A 17470-nucleotide genomic window follows, 5' to 3' on the forward strand; every position below is an offset into this window, starting at 1 on the left:
TTTCAAAAACTCCGGACATTATGTAAAGGCTTACAACAATCCAAAAGGCATTTGTTCCAGAAAAAAGTGGCGGAACCTCCGAAAGAACAGCAAACTCTGTGGCATTTTATCTTCCCTACCATCATCCCCATCACTGTTTTTGCGGCAGCTTTGCAAACCAACAGGTTCATAACTACTGTGGCTGTGAAAACACCACATCGTTGCAGTCACTGGAGGGAACACAATGGGTTTGGAGCTCTCAAAAGGTCCTATCCCCAAAGAACTGTCAAAATTTGACCAACCTTGAAGCTCAATAGAAAGCTCTGCTCTCAGGGCTTGTTTTATTGGACCTAAATCAGAGCATCCTCGGTGTGAACGGTCCTATCTCTAAGGCATTGCTCAAACAAGCAAACAAACTAAATAAAATCCACAGTAGTAATTGTTTAACACTAATGTTGCCCAGTTGGCGCTGACAGGAAACTGACCCAAAAGCTTTAAAAACAAACCTGGAGAATAAAATGTCCATTAGGAGACTTTGAAAACCACAGATATACTCCTGGGACTCTAGAAGGCCATATGCATGCATAAGGCTGTATCCATGCCCAGGAAAGACCTAAGACCTTAACTTGGGTCTTTCATCTCTTGCTGACCTTGAGGCTCTGCACAAAGCAGACTTGTAAACTGCCTCCTGGAATGTTTAAGGTAAAGTCCAACACATACATACATAAACTCAGTGGCAAAGGATGGGAGACATACTGGTTGCACACATTTATGGAAATCCCTGTCCAATCATTTGCTGAACACTAAGCTAAATGAGCAGACTTCAGTGGCCACATACAATAAATGAGCCCATTTATGATAAACATCATTAGGTTTGTCCAGGAAAGTCACTATACCAAAGCACCAGCAAGGGAAGGCGTAAAATCTGATCTTCAGAGTTACTGCTTTACACTCTTATGTTCAGTTTTCAATTAAAAATTAGGAGACATGCAAGAAACATCAAAGTATGGCCCATAAAAAGAGGGGAAAACAGTCACTATAAATTGCCTCTGAGAAAGTGCAGATACTAGAGTTAGCAGACAAGGACTTTAAATCAGCAGTTATGTTCAAAGATCTAGAAAAATAATAATCATGTCTAAGGAACTAAAGGAACGTATGAGAACAAAGTCTCACCAAATAGACTATCAATAAAATGATAAACAACAACAACAACAACAACAAAATTAGGACTTGAAAAATAGTATAAATGAAATGAAATTTCATTAGGAAAATTTAGGACTTGAAAAGTAGTATAAATGAAATGAAACATTCACTAGAAGGGCTCCACAGCAGATTTGAACTAGCAGAAGAGAAAAATCAGCAGATTTAAAGAAAGGTCAACTGAGATGATAAAATCTAAGGAACAGAAAGAAAAAAGAATGAGGACAAATGAACAGGCCCCAGAGACCTGTGGGGTGCCATCAAGGACACCAAAATACACATAATGTTAGAGTTCCAGAAGGAGAGGTGACAGAGAGAAAGGGACAGAAAGAATATTTGAAAAAGTAATGGCTAAATGTTTCCCAGATTTGATGAAAAGCATTAATCCAAACATCCAAAAAATTCAACTATCTCCAACAAGGATAAATTAAAAGATATCCACACCTAGAAAAAACACAGTCAAACTATCAAAAGCAAAAGACAAAGAGAATCTTGAAATTAGCAAGAGAAAAGCAAATCCTCATACAAGGGATCTTCAATAAGATTAACAACTGAAGGCGAACCATAAGAGACTATGGACTCTGAAAAACAACCTGAGGGTTTTGAAGGGTCAGGGGTGGGAGGTTGGGGGAACAGGTGGTGGGTAATAGGGAGGGCACGTTTTGCATGGAGCACTGGGTGTTGTGCAAAAACAATGAATACTGTTACGCTGAAAAAAATAAATAAAATGGGGGAAAAAAAAAGATTAACAACTGACTGCTCATCAGAAACTATAGAGGCTAACAGGAAGTAGTATGATATATTCAAATTGCTAAAACAAAGACAGTCAAATAAGAATTCTACCTCCAACAAAACTAGAGTTTAAAAAATGAAGGAGAGGGCAGCTGGGTGGCTCTGTGTGTTAAAGCCTCTGCCTTCAGCTCAGGTCATCCCAGGGTTCTGGGATTGAGCATCGCATCAGGTTCTCTGCTCAGCAAGGAGCCTGCTGCCCCCTCTCTCTCTTTACCTGCCTCTCTGCCTACCTGTGATCTCTGTCAAATAAATAAAAATCTTTTTTAAAAAAATGAAGGAGAAATAAGAAATTCTTCACAAATAAAAAGTGAGGGACCCCTGGATGGCTCAACTGGATAAGCGTCTGACTCTTGATTTTGGCTCACATCATGACCTCAGGGTGGTGGGATTAAGCCCCTTGTCAGGCTCTGCCCTGTGGGGTGTCTGCTTGAGATTCTCTCTCTCCTTCTCTTTCTTCCCCTCCCCCTGTTCTCTCTCTCCCTAAAATAATCCTTTTTTTTAAGTGAGAAAATTTGGGGCCCTTGGGTGGCTCAGTCGGTTGACCATCTCCCTTTGGCGCAGGTCATGATCCTGGGGTACTGGGACTGAGTCCCAAGTAGGGCTCTCTGCTCTGCAGGGAGCCTGCTTGTCCCTCTCCCTCTGCCTGTTGCTCTTCCTGCTTGTGCTCACTCTCTGTCAAATAAATAAAATCTTCAAAAAAATAATTTTTTTTAAAGTGAGAAAATTCCTCACTTGAACAGCTTACCTACAAGAAATGAAATGACATTCAACAGTGACTCAAATCCACATAAAAAGTTAAAGAATACTGGGGCATCTGGGTGGCTCAATGGTTAAGCATCTGCCTTTGGCTCAGGTCATGATCCCAGGGTCCTGGGATTGAGCCCAGTGTTGGGCTCCCTGCTCAACAGGGGAGTCTGCTTCTCCTCCCTCTCCCTCTGCCCCTGCTCGTGTGCTCTCTCTCTCTCTCTTTCTCTCTCAAATAAATAAATAAAATCCTGTAAAAGAAAGAAAAAAAGTACTAGTTAAAATATCTGTGGTTAAATGTTTATTTATGATAGAGTATGCCTGCAGGGGAGGGAGGGGCAGAGGGAGAGGGAGAAAGAAACTCAAGCAGACTCACGCTGACTGTGGAGTGTAGAGCCCAACAAAGGGCTCAATCTCACAATCCTGAAATCAGACCTGAGCTAAAACCAAGAGTTGGATGCTTTATTGACTGTGCCACCCAGGTACCCCAAATATATGTTTTTATAACTCTTTTCTTCTTCTTTTTCCCTTAAAAAAACAAGTAGGGGGGCACCTGGGTGGCCCAGTGGGTTAAAGCCTCTGCCTTCAGCTCCGGTCATGATCCCAGGGTCCTGGGATCGAGCTCTCTGCCCAGTGGGGAGCCTGCTTCCCCTCCTTCTCTCTCTGCCTGCCTCTCTGCCTACTTGTAACCTCTGTCTGTCAAATAAATAAAAAAAAAAAAAAAAAAAAAACAACAAGTAGGGGCACCAGGCTGACTCTTGATCTCAGGGTTGTGAGTTCAAGCCCCATGTTGGAAAGAAAGCTTACTTAAAATACAAAAAAATGGTAATAATAAAAATGAAAAAAACAATAATTACAAAATTGTACTTTGGTGCTTATAATGTATAAAATATAATTTGCCAATTAAAGAACAAAGAAGGGGACAGGAAATAGAGCTGTAGTAAAGATTTTGCATAATATTAAAATTAAGTTGGTATTAATCCAAATGAAATTATTTTAAGTTAAGATATTAAACTGCTAAGATATTAATTGCCCCATGGCAGGCAACTACTATGAAAATAACTCCTGGAGAGAAAACAACAACAAAAATACTCAAAAGCTTTAGTGGAAGGAACAAAGGAATCAAGATAGTATACAAGAAAACATTCATTTAAAATAAAAAAAGTTAGATAAGATAAGACAAATAAGATAGATAAGAAAAGACAAAAAGAAACATTAAGACCTAGAAAACAAATAACAAAATGGTAGATGTAAATGCTACCTTATGAATGAATAAATAAATCCTTCCATATTAGTAATTATATTTACTGTCCATGAGATAAGCATATGAATAAAAGAATTTGCAGAATGGATTAAAAAAAAACCCAGGTTCCGATTACATACTTAATACAAAAGATACTCTTTAAATTCAAATATACAAATAAATTCGAAGGGAAGGGGTGAGAAAAAATGTACCATAAAAACAGTACTTAAAACTGGAATGGTTATAGTAACATCAGACAAAACAGACTTTAGGAAAATCCTAAGAAATTCACACACATACAAAAACCCCAAAGAAAAGTGACAAATACAGCAAGATCACAGAATACAAGATTAATAATACAAAAATCAACTGCATTTCTACACACTTGCAATGAACAACTCAAAATTTAAATTAAGAAAATAATTCTATTTCCAATAGTGTTAAGAACAATAAAATGGGTGCGCCTACGTGGCTCAGATGATTAAACGTCTGCCTTTGGCTCAGGTCATGATCTGCAGGTCCTGAGATAGAGTCCCATGTTGGGCTTCGAGTTCAGCGGGGAGTCTGCTTCTCCCTCTCCCTCTACCTCTCCCCCTGCTTGTGCTCTCTCTGTCTCTCAAATGAATAAATAAAATCTTTAAAGAATAATAAAATGTTTAGGGATGAATTTAGCAAAAGAAGTGCCAGATGTGCTTTTTGAAAACTACAAAACACTACTGAAATAAAGGAAGACCTAAATATATTGACATCTCATATTCATGAACTAGAAGATGTGATATTAATTTTTAAGAGATTTTATTTGTTTATTTATTTACTTACTTACTTATTTGAGTTGGGAGGGAGACTAAACACTCAAGCAAGGGAGGAGTAGAGGGAGAGGGACAAGCAGACTCCATGCTGAGCATGGAACTGGATGCAAGGCTCAATTCCAAGACCTTGAGATCATAACCTGAGCTGAAATCAAGAGCCACCCAGGCACCCTGAAGACTCAATATTATTAGATGGCAACAATCCCCAAATTGATCCACAGATGGAACATAATTTCTACTAAAATCCCAGCAGAAATTGACAAGCTGAACTTAAAAATCATATGGAAACCCAAAATTGCCAAAACAATCTTGAAAAAAAGGAGAACAAAGTTGGAAAACTGACACTTCCCAAATTTCAAAACTTACTACAAAAAGCTACAGTGATCAAGATCATGGGATACTGGGGTGCCTGAGTGGCTCAGTTGGTTAAGTGTCTGCCTTTGGCTCAGGTCATGATCTCAGGGTCCCACTCCCCTGCTTGTGCGCTCTCTGTCAAATAAATAAAATCTTAAAAAAAAAAAAAGAAAAGGGTAGTATGAGGATTGACATACAGATCAATGAAAAATAAAATCTAGGGCGCCTGGGTGGCTCAGTGGTTTAAGCCGCTGCCTTTGGCTCAGGTCATGATCTCAGGGTCCTGGGATTGAGTCCCGCATCAGGCTCTCTGCTCGGCAGGGAGCCTGCTTCCCTCTCACTCTCTCTGCCTGCCTCTCTGCCTACTTGTGATCTCTCTCTGTCAAATAAATAAATAAAATCTTAAAAAAAAAAAAATCAAATCAAATCTAGGAATAAATCCACATATTTACAGCCAAGTGATTTTTCACAAGGGTGTCAAGACAAGTCAATAGGGAAAGAGTAGTCTTTGCAACAAATGGTGCTGGGACAATTAGATATTCACATGTGAAAGAATGAAATTAGACCCTATCTCACTGTATATAGAAAAATTAATTCAAAATAGATCAATAACTATACATATCAGCTAAAACTATAAAATCTGAGGAGTAAACATAGGAGTAAATCTTTGTGAAATTGTACTAAGGAATATTTTTTTAGGTATCACACCAAAAGTATAAGAAATAAAAGAAAAAATAGATAAATTGGACTTCTTGAAATTAAAAATTTTTGTGCTTCAAAGGACACCATCAAGAAAGTGAAAAGACAATCTATGGAACGAAGAAAATATATGCAAAGGATATTTCTGATATGGAACTTTATCCAGAATATATAAAGAGTATAACTATGACAGATACAATATATAAGAGGTACAAATATATTTTATTTCTATGTAGTAAAAAGACAAAGAACCCAATTAAAAACGAGAAAGGATTTAAATAGACATTTCTGCAAAGATCTACAAATAGCCAATAAGCATAGGAAAAGATGCTTAACCTCAGTCATTAGGGAAATGCAAATCAAACCACAGGATACTTTTCACATTTTGAGTCTCAAGTTCATCATGAATATAAGAAACTACTTGTCCACTTTGAATGAACAAAAACAACTATATATTATACATGTCTAATTAGTTCATGGTGGCCAAAACGTTTACTTTGAGGACACTAAATTATACAAGATTCTCATATTAATTATAAAGTAGAAGTACAGTATAAAATTTTACATTTTCTCTCACCTGATTTATTTTTATCATGCTCTGCAGGACTAGAAGTATTACCTCTGTAAGAGCTAAAAGGCTGGCTACTCAAAAGGTTATCACACTGCAAGCTGTGGCATAAAGTCTCAAGAAAGCGAAGAGCAAACGATGCACTATTCACTGGAGGGAGCTGGATAGAGTGGGTTTCCCCATCAAAGGAAGCTATTGGGAGGAAAAGAGATGTCAGAGTTACCTCGGAGAAAGATAAAACTACAACATCAAAAAAAGCCATCAATTTTGGAAATATATTATTAATCTAACTTGTGGTTTTTGTAATTTGTAAAGGAATACTCTTAAATTACAAAGGCCCTTCTCGTTCAAACACAATAGCCTATATTGGTAAATGCATTCCCATTTAAAAACTATTCATAAGGCAAACATCATCAAGGGCAGCAGCAGCAGCCCAGTGATCTACAGCACTTGCGACTACTCCAAGCATTCTGTGGGCATAAACGGAGTACCTGATCAATCATGAAAGGCAGTTGTATCTTATCTCATAAGCACTACTTGAGTCATATTTTCACTTACAGCTTCCTACAGATCAGTCTGTTTTCTAAAAACGTTAAAATATATTATCAACCAAGGTATTTTTGCCTATAGGGAGCTTAATAAAGCATATTAAAAAAAAAAATCTTTTACCTCAGTTTACAGTATGACTCTGACCATTGTCTACTTTGAACGTAAAGTTAAACTTCCCCAGAGTTAAAAGTCTATCAACAGGCATTTATTATAAATATTCTATTATATCAATGTAAGTATGCCAATATTATAAATAGTTAATAAACTATAAGTATTATAAAATAATCTATATATTACAAAATTCTTGCCTTTTTAAAACCCAAAATCAATTCATAAGTAAAGCTGAATAAAGGATTAGTTGAGCATACCAGTTATCACTTCTCCTCCACGATGATCTGGCTTAAGAAATCCAAAAACAGTCTTACTTTCCATGGCACAATCGACACAAGCCTGCACCGTCCGCCGGAGCACCACATTCACGGGGCCCGGGCCAAAGTGGTCAGGCAGCTGCTGGATTTTCTTTTGATCCAGGTGAGGCCCACAGTCTCCATGTTTGTTTACATAGACACAGACTTCAGGAAACGTGTATATAAATACAACAAAGAGATTGGTTAAAAGCAACATAAACACTACATAATTATTTACTATATCCCAGTAGCCATACTTCAATCAAAGGGAACCCAAATATAAACTATCAATCATTTCTGCTACCTAAAAGTATCTATGTAATTAATTTTTACATTTGTATAAAGATACTAAATCTAGAAATAATCCAAATGCCTACTCAATTTTCTAGAATTTTGCCTAAAATAATTATAATAATACCTATCCAACTTTTACTAGCATCATAAAATAATTCAAGATTTTTTTTTTAATTTGAGAGAGAGAGAGAGAGATAGTGAGAGAGGGAACACAAGCAGGGAGAGTGGGGGAGGGTTGAGCAGGGAGCCGGATGCAGGACTCAATCCCAGGACCCTGGGATCATGACCTGAGCCTAAGGTAGATGCTTACGGACTGAGCCACCCAGGAGCCCCTCACAAAACAATTCTTCACACATTCCCACATCATGTAAAATGGTATAAATACTTTCACCTTTTTTTTTTTAAAGATTTTTTTTATTTATTTGACAGAGAGAGAGCACGAGTAGGCAGAGCGGCAGGCAGAGGGACAGAGAGAAGCAGGCTCTCCACTGAGCAGGGAGCCCGATGCGGGGGCTCGATCCCAGGAGCTTGGGATCATGACCTGAGCCGAAGGCAGCCGCTTAACTGACTAAGCCACGCAGGCGCCCCCATACTTTCACCTTTTAACTGTATACACAGTACAAGAATATTTTCAAAACTGGTCATGTTAATATACTCCTTGGACTGAATTTATTTTCAATCACCAACATTGCACCTTCAGTGTATTTTCTTAAGTAACCAAATAAGTTAAGATACATGTCACACAGTAAGTTCTAATGACCTAGAATAATTTTTTTCATTAACCTAAGGAAAATAAAAATGGCCTTTATATACCTGCCAAAGTTCACTAAAGAAAATTAAAAAATAACGCTTTCCTACGTATAATAAAAGCAAATGACTTAGAAGCAAATCATCTATAATCACACAAATGTCACATTCCCATAATATTTCTTCACTGAGAATCAACATACAATGTAACAATATGAGTACATTATTACCAAACATATAATACACTGTCCCCCTAAATCAAGAAGCATGTGATTTTTATCCATTACCTAATTTATATTGCCAAATTTTACATTTACATGGTCTATATTCAGTACAATAATCTCACTTTCACTATGTTGAAATACATGATAATTCAACCTTGGGGCAATAGCCAAAGGAAGGATGGACTCTGTCACAGAAATGAAAGGGCTATTAAAAAACTTAACCAGGGGATGCCTGGGTGGCATAGTTGGTTGGGCGTCTGACTCTTGGTTTTGGCTCAGGTTGTGATTTTGGGATTGTGGGATCAAGCCTGGAGTTGGGATCCACACTAAGTGCAGAGTCTGCTTGAGAATCTCTCTCCCTCTTCCTCTACCCCTCCTGCTCATGCTCTCTCTCTCTCCCTAAAATAAGTAATAAACCTTTTGAAAAAAAATAAAAACCCATGGTGCTGATGGGATGGACAAAGTCCTACTGAACATAAGTGACGCTAAACAACAATTTCAATGTTTTATTTCCTTTGTGTTATACTTATTTAGCTAGTCTCTCCTGCCAACAGACAAAAAATCAGAAATAATAAACTAACAAAATGAGGTATGTTACAATAATCTGTAAGTGGGTTAAAGCCTCTGCCTTCGGCTCAGGTCATGATCTCGGGGTCCTGGGATCGAGCCCTGCATCGGGCTCTCTGCTCCGCAGGGAGCCTGCTTCCTCCTCTCTCTCTGCCTGCCTCTCTGCCTAGTTGTAATTTCTCTCTGTCAAATAAATAAAATATTAAAAAAAAAAACTTTAAAAAATATTTCTTTTTCATCAGGAAAGAAAAACTGGGGAGAAGGGTCCAAGGAACAGAAGAGTGTAAGAAAGACAGAACTAGGAGAAAAAGCAGTGGTACATGCTTTAAAAAAATAGGAAGGGAACAAGAAAACATAGAAGAGATGACAAATAAAAGGGGGATCTGTTCAGTTTAGGTTAGTGTCATTTCATACTCTTCACATAACTGAGAATAATTTAAAGTCATCATGCCCCTTGACAGGTAAAGATATGTCAAGATTTTAAAAGACATTTTAAAAACATTGGAAGTAGCTTTAGAAGTACATACAAGACAAAAAGACGCTGTGAAATAAGACAAAGGGAAAAGAAAAATAGATTTGACGATGTTGTAAATTTTGTAAAATCTTACCAAGCTAAATAAAATACTTTAAGAGTAGTGAATTTTCAAGTAACTTGTGTATTCAAACAGTTTTTCCTTAACATCAAAATGAACTAGAATTTCAAAATACTTTAATATGAAAAATGCTAAGAAAAAAAAAAACCAAAAACTTATCTTATCATCTTTTTTCCTCTTATTTTATTCCTCAAATCCAAAGACATTAAAATAACACAGAGTAAAAGATTAGTAATTTTATACCCTTTAAAAAATACTAATTTACCTGTTGACATCACTATTTTAGATGTACCAGGAGTGGCATCCTTATCATATGAAGCACGACGGTCTCTGGCCAGGGAATTTATAGAAGCTGAAGACGTAGAGCACAAAACAGGAAAATATTTTTCCTGTTTAAAAAAAAAAAAGCACAAGCATATATTACACATTTTTTAAAGATTCTTAGATAAGGAGGTTAGAAAATTATCAGCATCACTGGTCACAAATGATCAGCTGTCAGAAGTCCTTACGGTTGGAAACCCCTGTGTGTGTCACAAATTACAGTACTTTCCAAACTCTGCTCCTCAGAGAGGCCTATGAGCTGGTCAGGCAGGAGAAGAGACCAAGAGTATGGGATTCCCAGCATTACCCCTCCTCCAACTGGTCACACCTTAGCCAAATAACTCACTCTACAAAACTTGTTTTTATTTTCTGAGGTTCCCTGTACGGCAAGTTTGTTTCACACTGCTAAAGTCAAGTCTGCAAATCCAATTCAGCAACGCATCAAATGGGGGTGGTGAACCTTAACAAGGCAGAGGACGGACTTTGTCTTTACAAAGCGGTCACTCATCTGGTTTTTACTACATCTGGCCTGCATTTCTCCATATTATGTATGATAATTTTGACAAAATTACAAGTGGTTTCCTAAAGTCCATATAAAATTATGCCTATTCTATACAAGAAACAGATGTCTTCTGGGCATTCTTAAATATCACTAGTCTTTTTATTTATATCAACTTTGGGGTTTTCTTGGAGCTACCTTCAAACACGGCTCTCCAATGTCAGAGAAGGGGGTCTTGTACCTAGAAAAGGTAATAATAGAGGATATTTTAAAAGCAGGGACAAAGGAGGATAAAATAGGATAACATTCAATGTTGTATTTTCTTTGTTTAAATTAATGACTGTCATTTGGGTTCACTGTATTCTAGTAAATCATGGTGGTTTTTTTTTTAAAGATTTTTATTTATTTGTCAGAGAGAAAGAGAGCACAAGCAGGGGGAGTGGGAGGGGGAGGGGGAGAAGCAAGCTCCCTGCTGAGCAGGAAGTCTGCCGCAGGACTCAATCCCAGGACCCTGGGATCATGACCTGAGCTGAAAGTAGATGCTTAACCAACTGAGCCACCCAGGCGTCCCAAAATCATGTTATTTTTTAAGAACTGAATTATAATGATAGTGTTGATACATTCTCATCCTTTCAGTATGTTAAAAATCTGAATCTTTTGACTTAAGACATACCAAGACAGTATGCTTCTATTAACACTGTAAATTGAATAAAGGGACATTTATTTGAAAAATGTGCTTCTGTACCTCTAGAATCCTTAAAGAGGGGGTGTACGTGGACAGTTGACAAAGAGTCTACTGCAAGAATTAGTTGTACTCTAGTTCAAAGACTTCCTAAATAATTAAATTATGGGGGCACCTGGGTGGCTTAGTCAGGTAAGCATCTACCTTCAGCTCAGGTCATGACCCCGGGGACCTGGGATCAAGCCCCATGTCAGGCTCCCTGCTTCTCCCTCTCCCTCTTCCCTTCCCCACTCCATGCCTCCTCTGCTCCTGCTCACTCTCTCGCCCTCTCTTTCATATAAATAAAAAAAATCATTAAACTATGGTATGACAGTACTGAAAAAGGGATATCGATAAATCCATGAGAATCTTAATCTTTTCATGATGAAATAAAAAAGCTAAGAAGATGGTGAACTAAAATTCTTCCTTCAAAACAAAAAATAATTATCTAAAAAAGTTATAGAGAAAAAAAACAAAAAAATTATAGACTCTGTCTCGTGCCCCACCCCACAAACAATATTTTTTTAGAAGACTTTATTTATTCGACAGAGAGAGACAACACAAGCAGGGGGAGTGGGAGAGGGAGAAGCAGGCTCCCTGCAGAGCAAGGAGTCCAATGTCAGGCTCAATCCCAGGACGCTGAGATCATGACCTGAGTCGAAGTCAGACACTTAATGACTGAGCCACCCAGGCACCTCTAAACAATATGGGCGCCTGGGTGGCTCAGTGGGTTGGGCCGCTGCCTTCGGCTCGGGTCATGGTCTCGGGGTCCTGGGATCGAGTCCCGCATCGGGCTCTCTGCTCAGCGGAGAGCCTGCTTCCCTTCCTCTCTCTCTGCCTGCCTCTCTTGTAATTTCTCTCTGTCAAATGGATAAAATCTTAAAAAAAAAAAACAAAAAAAACCACCTTTTTAAAATTGTCAAATTAGCACTGGAATTATTTAAAAATAAAGGAGTGAAAAGAAACTTTATGGACTTAAATCTTCATCATTCTACCAACTAATCACAAAGACTTTTTTCAGCAGCTGGAAAATAAACATTAAAAGTATGCATCAAGGGGCGCTTGGGTGGCTCAGTGGGTTAAGCCTCTGCCTTCGGCTCAGGTCAGGATCCCGGGGTCCTGGGATCGAGCCCCACATCGGGCTCTCTGCTCAGCGGGGAGCCTGCTTCCTCCTCTATCTCTCTCTGCCTGCCTCTCTGCCTACTTGTGATCTCTGTCAAACAAATAAATAAAATCTTTAAAAAAAAAAAAAAGTATGCATCAAGGGCACCTGGGTGGCAGAGTCAGTTGAGCCTCTGACTCTTGGCTTCAGCTCAGGTTGTGAGCTCAGGGTCATAAGATCAAGCCCCAAGCCCTGGTCCATGCTCAGCGCAGAGTCTCCTTGGGACTCTCTCTCCCTCTCCCTCTGCCCCTCCCTACTGTGCTCTCTCTCCCTCTCAAATAAACAAACCTTAAAAAAAATGCATCAATGACATCCTCAATACATTCCAGTTTTCAAAATGCATTTAAAATAAAGCATTATTTTCTTTTAAGTATCACAACCTTCCTTAATTTTATGCAATTTATTTTGAATTTGAAAACTTTAATCTGCTAATGATTTACATTAGAATAACCTGTTTATTTGATTTTTAATGCTTATGATTTTATATTTGTAATATATCCACTGTTATTTTTAATTTTTATTTAAAACTTTTGAATGCTTTTTGAAATAAAAATACCAGTATTAATTTAAGCATTTTAAAATCAGGGGCGCCTGGGTGACTCAGTCGGTGAGTGTCTGCCTTCGGCTCGGGTTGTGATCCCGGGGTCGTGGGATTGAGCCCAGCATCAGGCTCCCTGCTCGGGGCGCCTGCTTCTCCTTCTCCCTCTGCCGCTCCCTTTGCCGCTCCCTCTGCCACTTCCCCTGCTTGTGCTTTCTCGCTCTCTTTCTTAAAGAAAAGAATAAATAGAATAAAATAAAATAAAATAAAAATGGCATTGTCATTTTGCTCCATACTATAAACATCAGTTGAAAGAAAACAGAAAGGTCATATATATTGATATGAGATGGCTGAACTCAGAAATGTTTATTACTGCTGAAATTTAATTTAGTTCTAATAAGATCTAGGAAGATTCTATGTCCTTCTATTAAGAATATATCTCTTGTGGGGCCCCTGGGTGGTACAGTTGGTTTCAGCTCAGGTCCTGATCTCAGAGTTGGGCTCCAGGTTCAGTGAGGAGTCTGCTGAAGTTTTTCTCTCTTCCTCTCCCTCTGCCCCTCCCCCTGCTTGCTCACTCATTCTCTGTTTCTTTCTCTGTCTCTAAATAAATAAATCTTAAAATATATATATCATGTAAAAAAAGGAAAAACTACATCTCTTGTAAAACAGATATATTTGGGTCTTTTTAAAATCTGTTTTTATAATCTCTGTCTTTTAATTGGAAAATTTAGTCCACTAACTTTTAAAGTAATTATTAATATTTTTGGGTCTGGGTATACCCTCATTATTTTCTTTTCTCCCTCCCTGACCGCCCTTTATTATCTCTTTTCTATTTGTCTCCTCTGTGTTTTATTTCTCTATTCCTTCTTTCCTTTTTTTTTCCAAGTACTTGTTGAATATTCCTTAGAAGTCCATTTTAGTTTTCCTACTGGCTTTTTTAGCTATACTTCTTTGCATTTGTGTTTTTACAATATGCTCTGGGAATTACACTATATAACCCACATAGTTAATATTCTACTACTTAACATAAAATGTTGAAACCTTCCAATGACAGAAATCCATATCCCCACTCAAAGTCTTTATACTGTTATATATATTACATCGTATTATGTATTGATGTTATGTAATGATGTATTATATCATGCCATATATATTACATTACCCCACAAGACCATTTTATAATTATTGCTTTACTCACATTAGTATAAAGAAATTAAGAGGGAAAAAAAAACAAAAAACAAATCATTCACATTTACCCAGATGTAAACTTCCTTCAGGGTTTCTTATAGCGCTTGTCTGCCACTGTGGAATTCTCTAAGTATGCTTTTATCGAAAATATCTTTAGTTTACCCTCACTCTTGAAGAGTATTTTTGCCAGATACAGAGTTTTGTGTACACCCCACCTCCTGTGCGTACTCCCCCCAACCACAGTGTGTCTGCCTCCATTCACTCCCCAGTATCTTCAAGTAGCTGTTTTTTTCTATTATTTCTAGGTTTTAAAGTTGTTTTCTTTGGAGGAGTCAGTTAGGTGGCCAGCACCATTGAATTTATCGCTTTGATTCCCCTTTCTAACCTGCTTTATTGAGGTATAATTGAGGTACAGTAAAACTCACTTCAAAGTATAGTGACTTTTAAATAAATTGGCCTAAACATAAATATACCCACATAGTATTTACAATGTGGTTTTGAGAAAGTTGAACACTATTCAAAATTTGAAGATTACCCAAGAAATACCAATCTTGATAGCTAGCTATGTGGGCTTTAAAAAGCATTATATATGCTCTTCGTACAGTACATTGCTCAAGGACCTCATCATACTCTTAGTAAAACCTAAACCCTATGTTATAAAAAAGGCACTGCAGAGACCTATAATACAAATTAGGAGGAGATTAACTAACCTTTTTTGGGCCTTTTTTCCTTGGTGTGATATTTTTAACAGCACTTCCCTTCTTAGGGACTGAAGTCTGCCCAGGTGGTTTAATGCGACCTGATTTCCTGATCTGCTGTGTTGGTAGTATTACAGCAGTTTTCTGTGGAGACTGCATTGAATGCTGGGTTGCTTTGGAAAGAGAAGACTGTGGTTTTGCTATATTCTTTGTAACGGGCACTGAGAAAAACAAAAAACACAACACAAAAATAAAACTAAAGTAATTGACACAGGTATTGCCTTCTTAGGACTCTAAAGCAATTTAACTCAACCTTTAAAAATATTCCAAAGGTTATTCATTAAAAACCACTTAAAAGTACCATTTAAAGTGAAGTTTCAGGGGGCACCTGAGTGGGTCAGTCAGTTAAGTGTCTGACTCTTGATTTCAGCTCAGATCATGATCTGAGGGGTCATGAGATTAAGCCCCACATGGAGTTCCACACTCAGCAAGAGTCTGCTTGAGATTCTCTCCCTATGCCCCTACTCCCACTCACACATGTGTGCCTTCTCTCTCTCCCACTAAAGAAATAAAATCTAAATAAATAAATACATACATACATAAAATGAAATTTTAGGTATTTAAGATTTCAGATTATCAGCAAGTAGTCAAATTCTCCAGAAAAAAAAAATGAAGAGGCTTTTATAAGACAAACCAGTAACTTCAAACTTAGCATAGTGAAAATTTCTAGCAATTTACATTGTCTGCTTCTCCTATTTTTGAGTTCTTAGCAAGAAAAGAGTTTTCCCTTCAGAAAATACCATGCCAAAATATCTAACCACAACATATGCAGGAATCACTCTTCTCATCAATATAGAACACAGCAAAACCACTATCAACTTGTAGTTCGTCTTTCAGAGGCCAGAGGAATTCCCTACACTTGATTTTTAATGGCTCAAGCACATTATGTTCCTATATGTGTGTCTAGTAATAAAGCTTCATATACCACAATATAGACTCTGCATTAACGCTGTCATGGAAGGACCACTACCACATGCAAGTAAGCCCTATCCAGACAGTCTGAGCATGTCAAATTAATGTTATCTGCCAGGTTACTTTTGTCGATGTTCACAGTCAAGTAAAAAGAGAGGTTATTAGTATTCATCTCCTAATAATTTTATTATTATAAAAAACATGAATTTTATATAGTAAGAAGTACTAATGTCAAAAATTCTTTACAGGAAGAATGTGTAAGTACAACGTTTATACATTTATGCAAAATTCAACTACTTTTATTTTGAGGGCTCCATTTTACAACTTGAAACTAATCTATAGCTTTGCTCCTCCCACACTCCAAGACTATGTATGAATCTGACCTTCAACGGAGAATACCACATCTTCCCTGTAGCCTTTTTAATCGAGGTTGTTACTTGCCACACCAAGAGGAGGAACAGTCTTCTCCCAGCTGCCAGGGCAAAGGGAAGAAAACTTAACTGCCACCACCACTTTCTCCCCTTATTTACAGTAATTCATGTACCTGCCCCAGTCTTCTTACCTCTTTACCATCCTCTACCTCATACTCCACACTCACTTCTGCTTTCTTCAGTAATCTCAGTGACCTAATTCACACTATTTCTTCTTACACAGTCTCCTTGTCATCATCTTCAGGAATTTTGACATCATAATTCGATGCTTCATCATCCAGACCTCATCACCAACAGTTCAACCCCTCCCTAAAATGGTTATACTTAGCTATTCTAGAACTCTTCTATCTCCAAGACAACCACTGTGCTACCTTTCTTTACCTCCAATTTTCTTACCTGTCATCTTTGCTTCATACCAACTAACCATGCATTTTTGCTCATTATGAGATCTAGCCACAAACCCTCTCCATTTTCATTCAATCTATTAACTTTCTTCTGGCTTTACTCCTTATCAACCTCCTATCCACTTCTAGCAATATCCCTCTAACTAGTATCCCTTACTTTATCACCCCTTGATCTTTGATCATGTCTAGCATGCTGGCTCCCACCTATGAGGCACACTATCATTTGCTTTCCCTGGCCTTGAGCTGTAGAACATGGGTCAGCAATCCTTTTCTATAAGGAGCTAGATAGTAAATATTTCAGGCTTTCAAGGCTACATACAGTCTCCACCACACATTCTTCTTTGTTTCTTTTTTTTCTTAAATCCTTTAGGAACATAAAAACCATTCTTAGCTCATAGGCTACATGGGCTGGATGTAGCTTAGCCCTTGGGTTGCAGTTTGCCAACTCTTACTTTGGATCATAAGAATATTATTGCTATAAAATCCACACTGACCTCAAATGGGGTGTCACTGCTGCAACTCACTAATTTCCAAGGATGCTCCACAACAGAACGCTTTTCCCTGTTAAAGGTTCCATCTCCTTCTCATTCTGTTCCATTCAGCAAATGACCCTACCTTCTACTTTATGGGAAGATTAAAGCGTATCTTTGGGAGTGATCATAACCATCCCACTTCTCCATTTTAAAATGCTTTTATTTTCGTTCATTCTCACCTCTTCTTCTTGCATCAAATGAAAAGTCTTGTCTCTACTCTTCTAAGTCCCTTTA

At 37.8% G+C, this 17470-nt stretch overlaps 1 protein-coding gene across 4 annotated transcripts in view; it reads right to left on the reverse strand.

The window, feature by feature from the left end:
• SCML2 (Scm polycomb group protein like 2) overlaps nt 1-17470 on the reverse strand; it is a 98826-nt gene that overhangs the window by 8810 nt on the left and 72546 nt on the right. For all 4 annotated transcript variants that reach the window (XM_045996332.1, XM_045996331.1, XM_045996333.1 and 1 more), the window contains exons 8-11: nt 14909-15117; nt 10035-10158; nt 7306-7509; nt 6398-6580 (exon numbers count right to left, since the gene is read on the reverse strand). In XM_045996332.1, coding sequence (XP_045852288.1) covers nt 6398-6580; nt 7306-7509; nt 10035-10158; nt 14909-15117 — 720 coding nt within the window. The remainder of the gene's footprint in view (nt 1-6397; nt 6581-7305; nt 7510-10034; nt 10159-14908; nt 15118-17470) is intronic.

Source organism: Meles meles, chromosome X (genome assembly GCF_922984935.1).
Source record: "Meles meles chromosome X, mMelMel3.1 paternal haplotype, whole genome shotgun sequence".
NCBI classification, from domain to species: Eukaryota; Metazoa; Chordata; class Mammalia; order Carnivora; family Mustelidae; genus Meles; species Meles meles.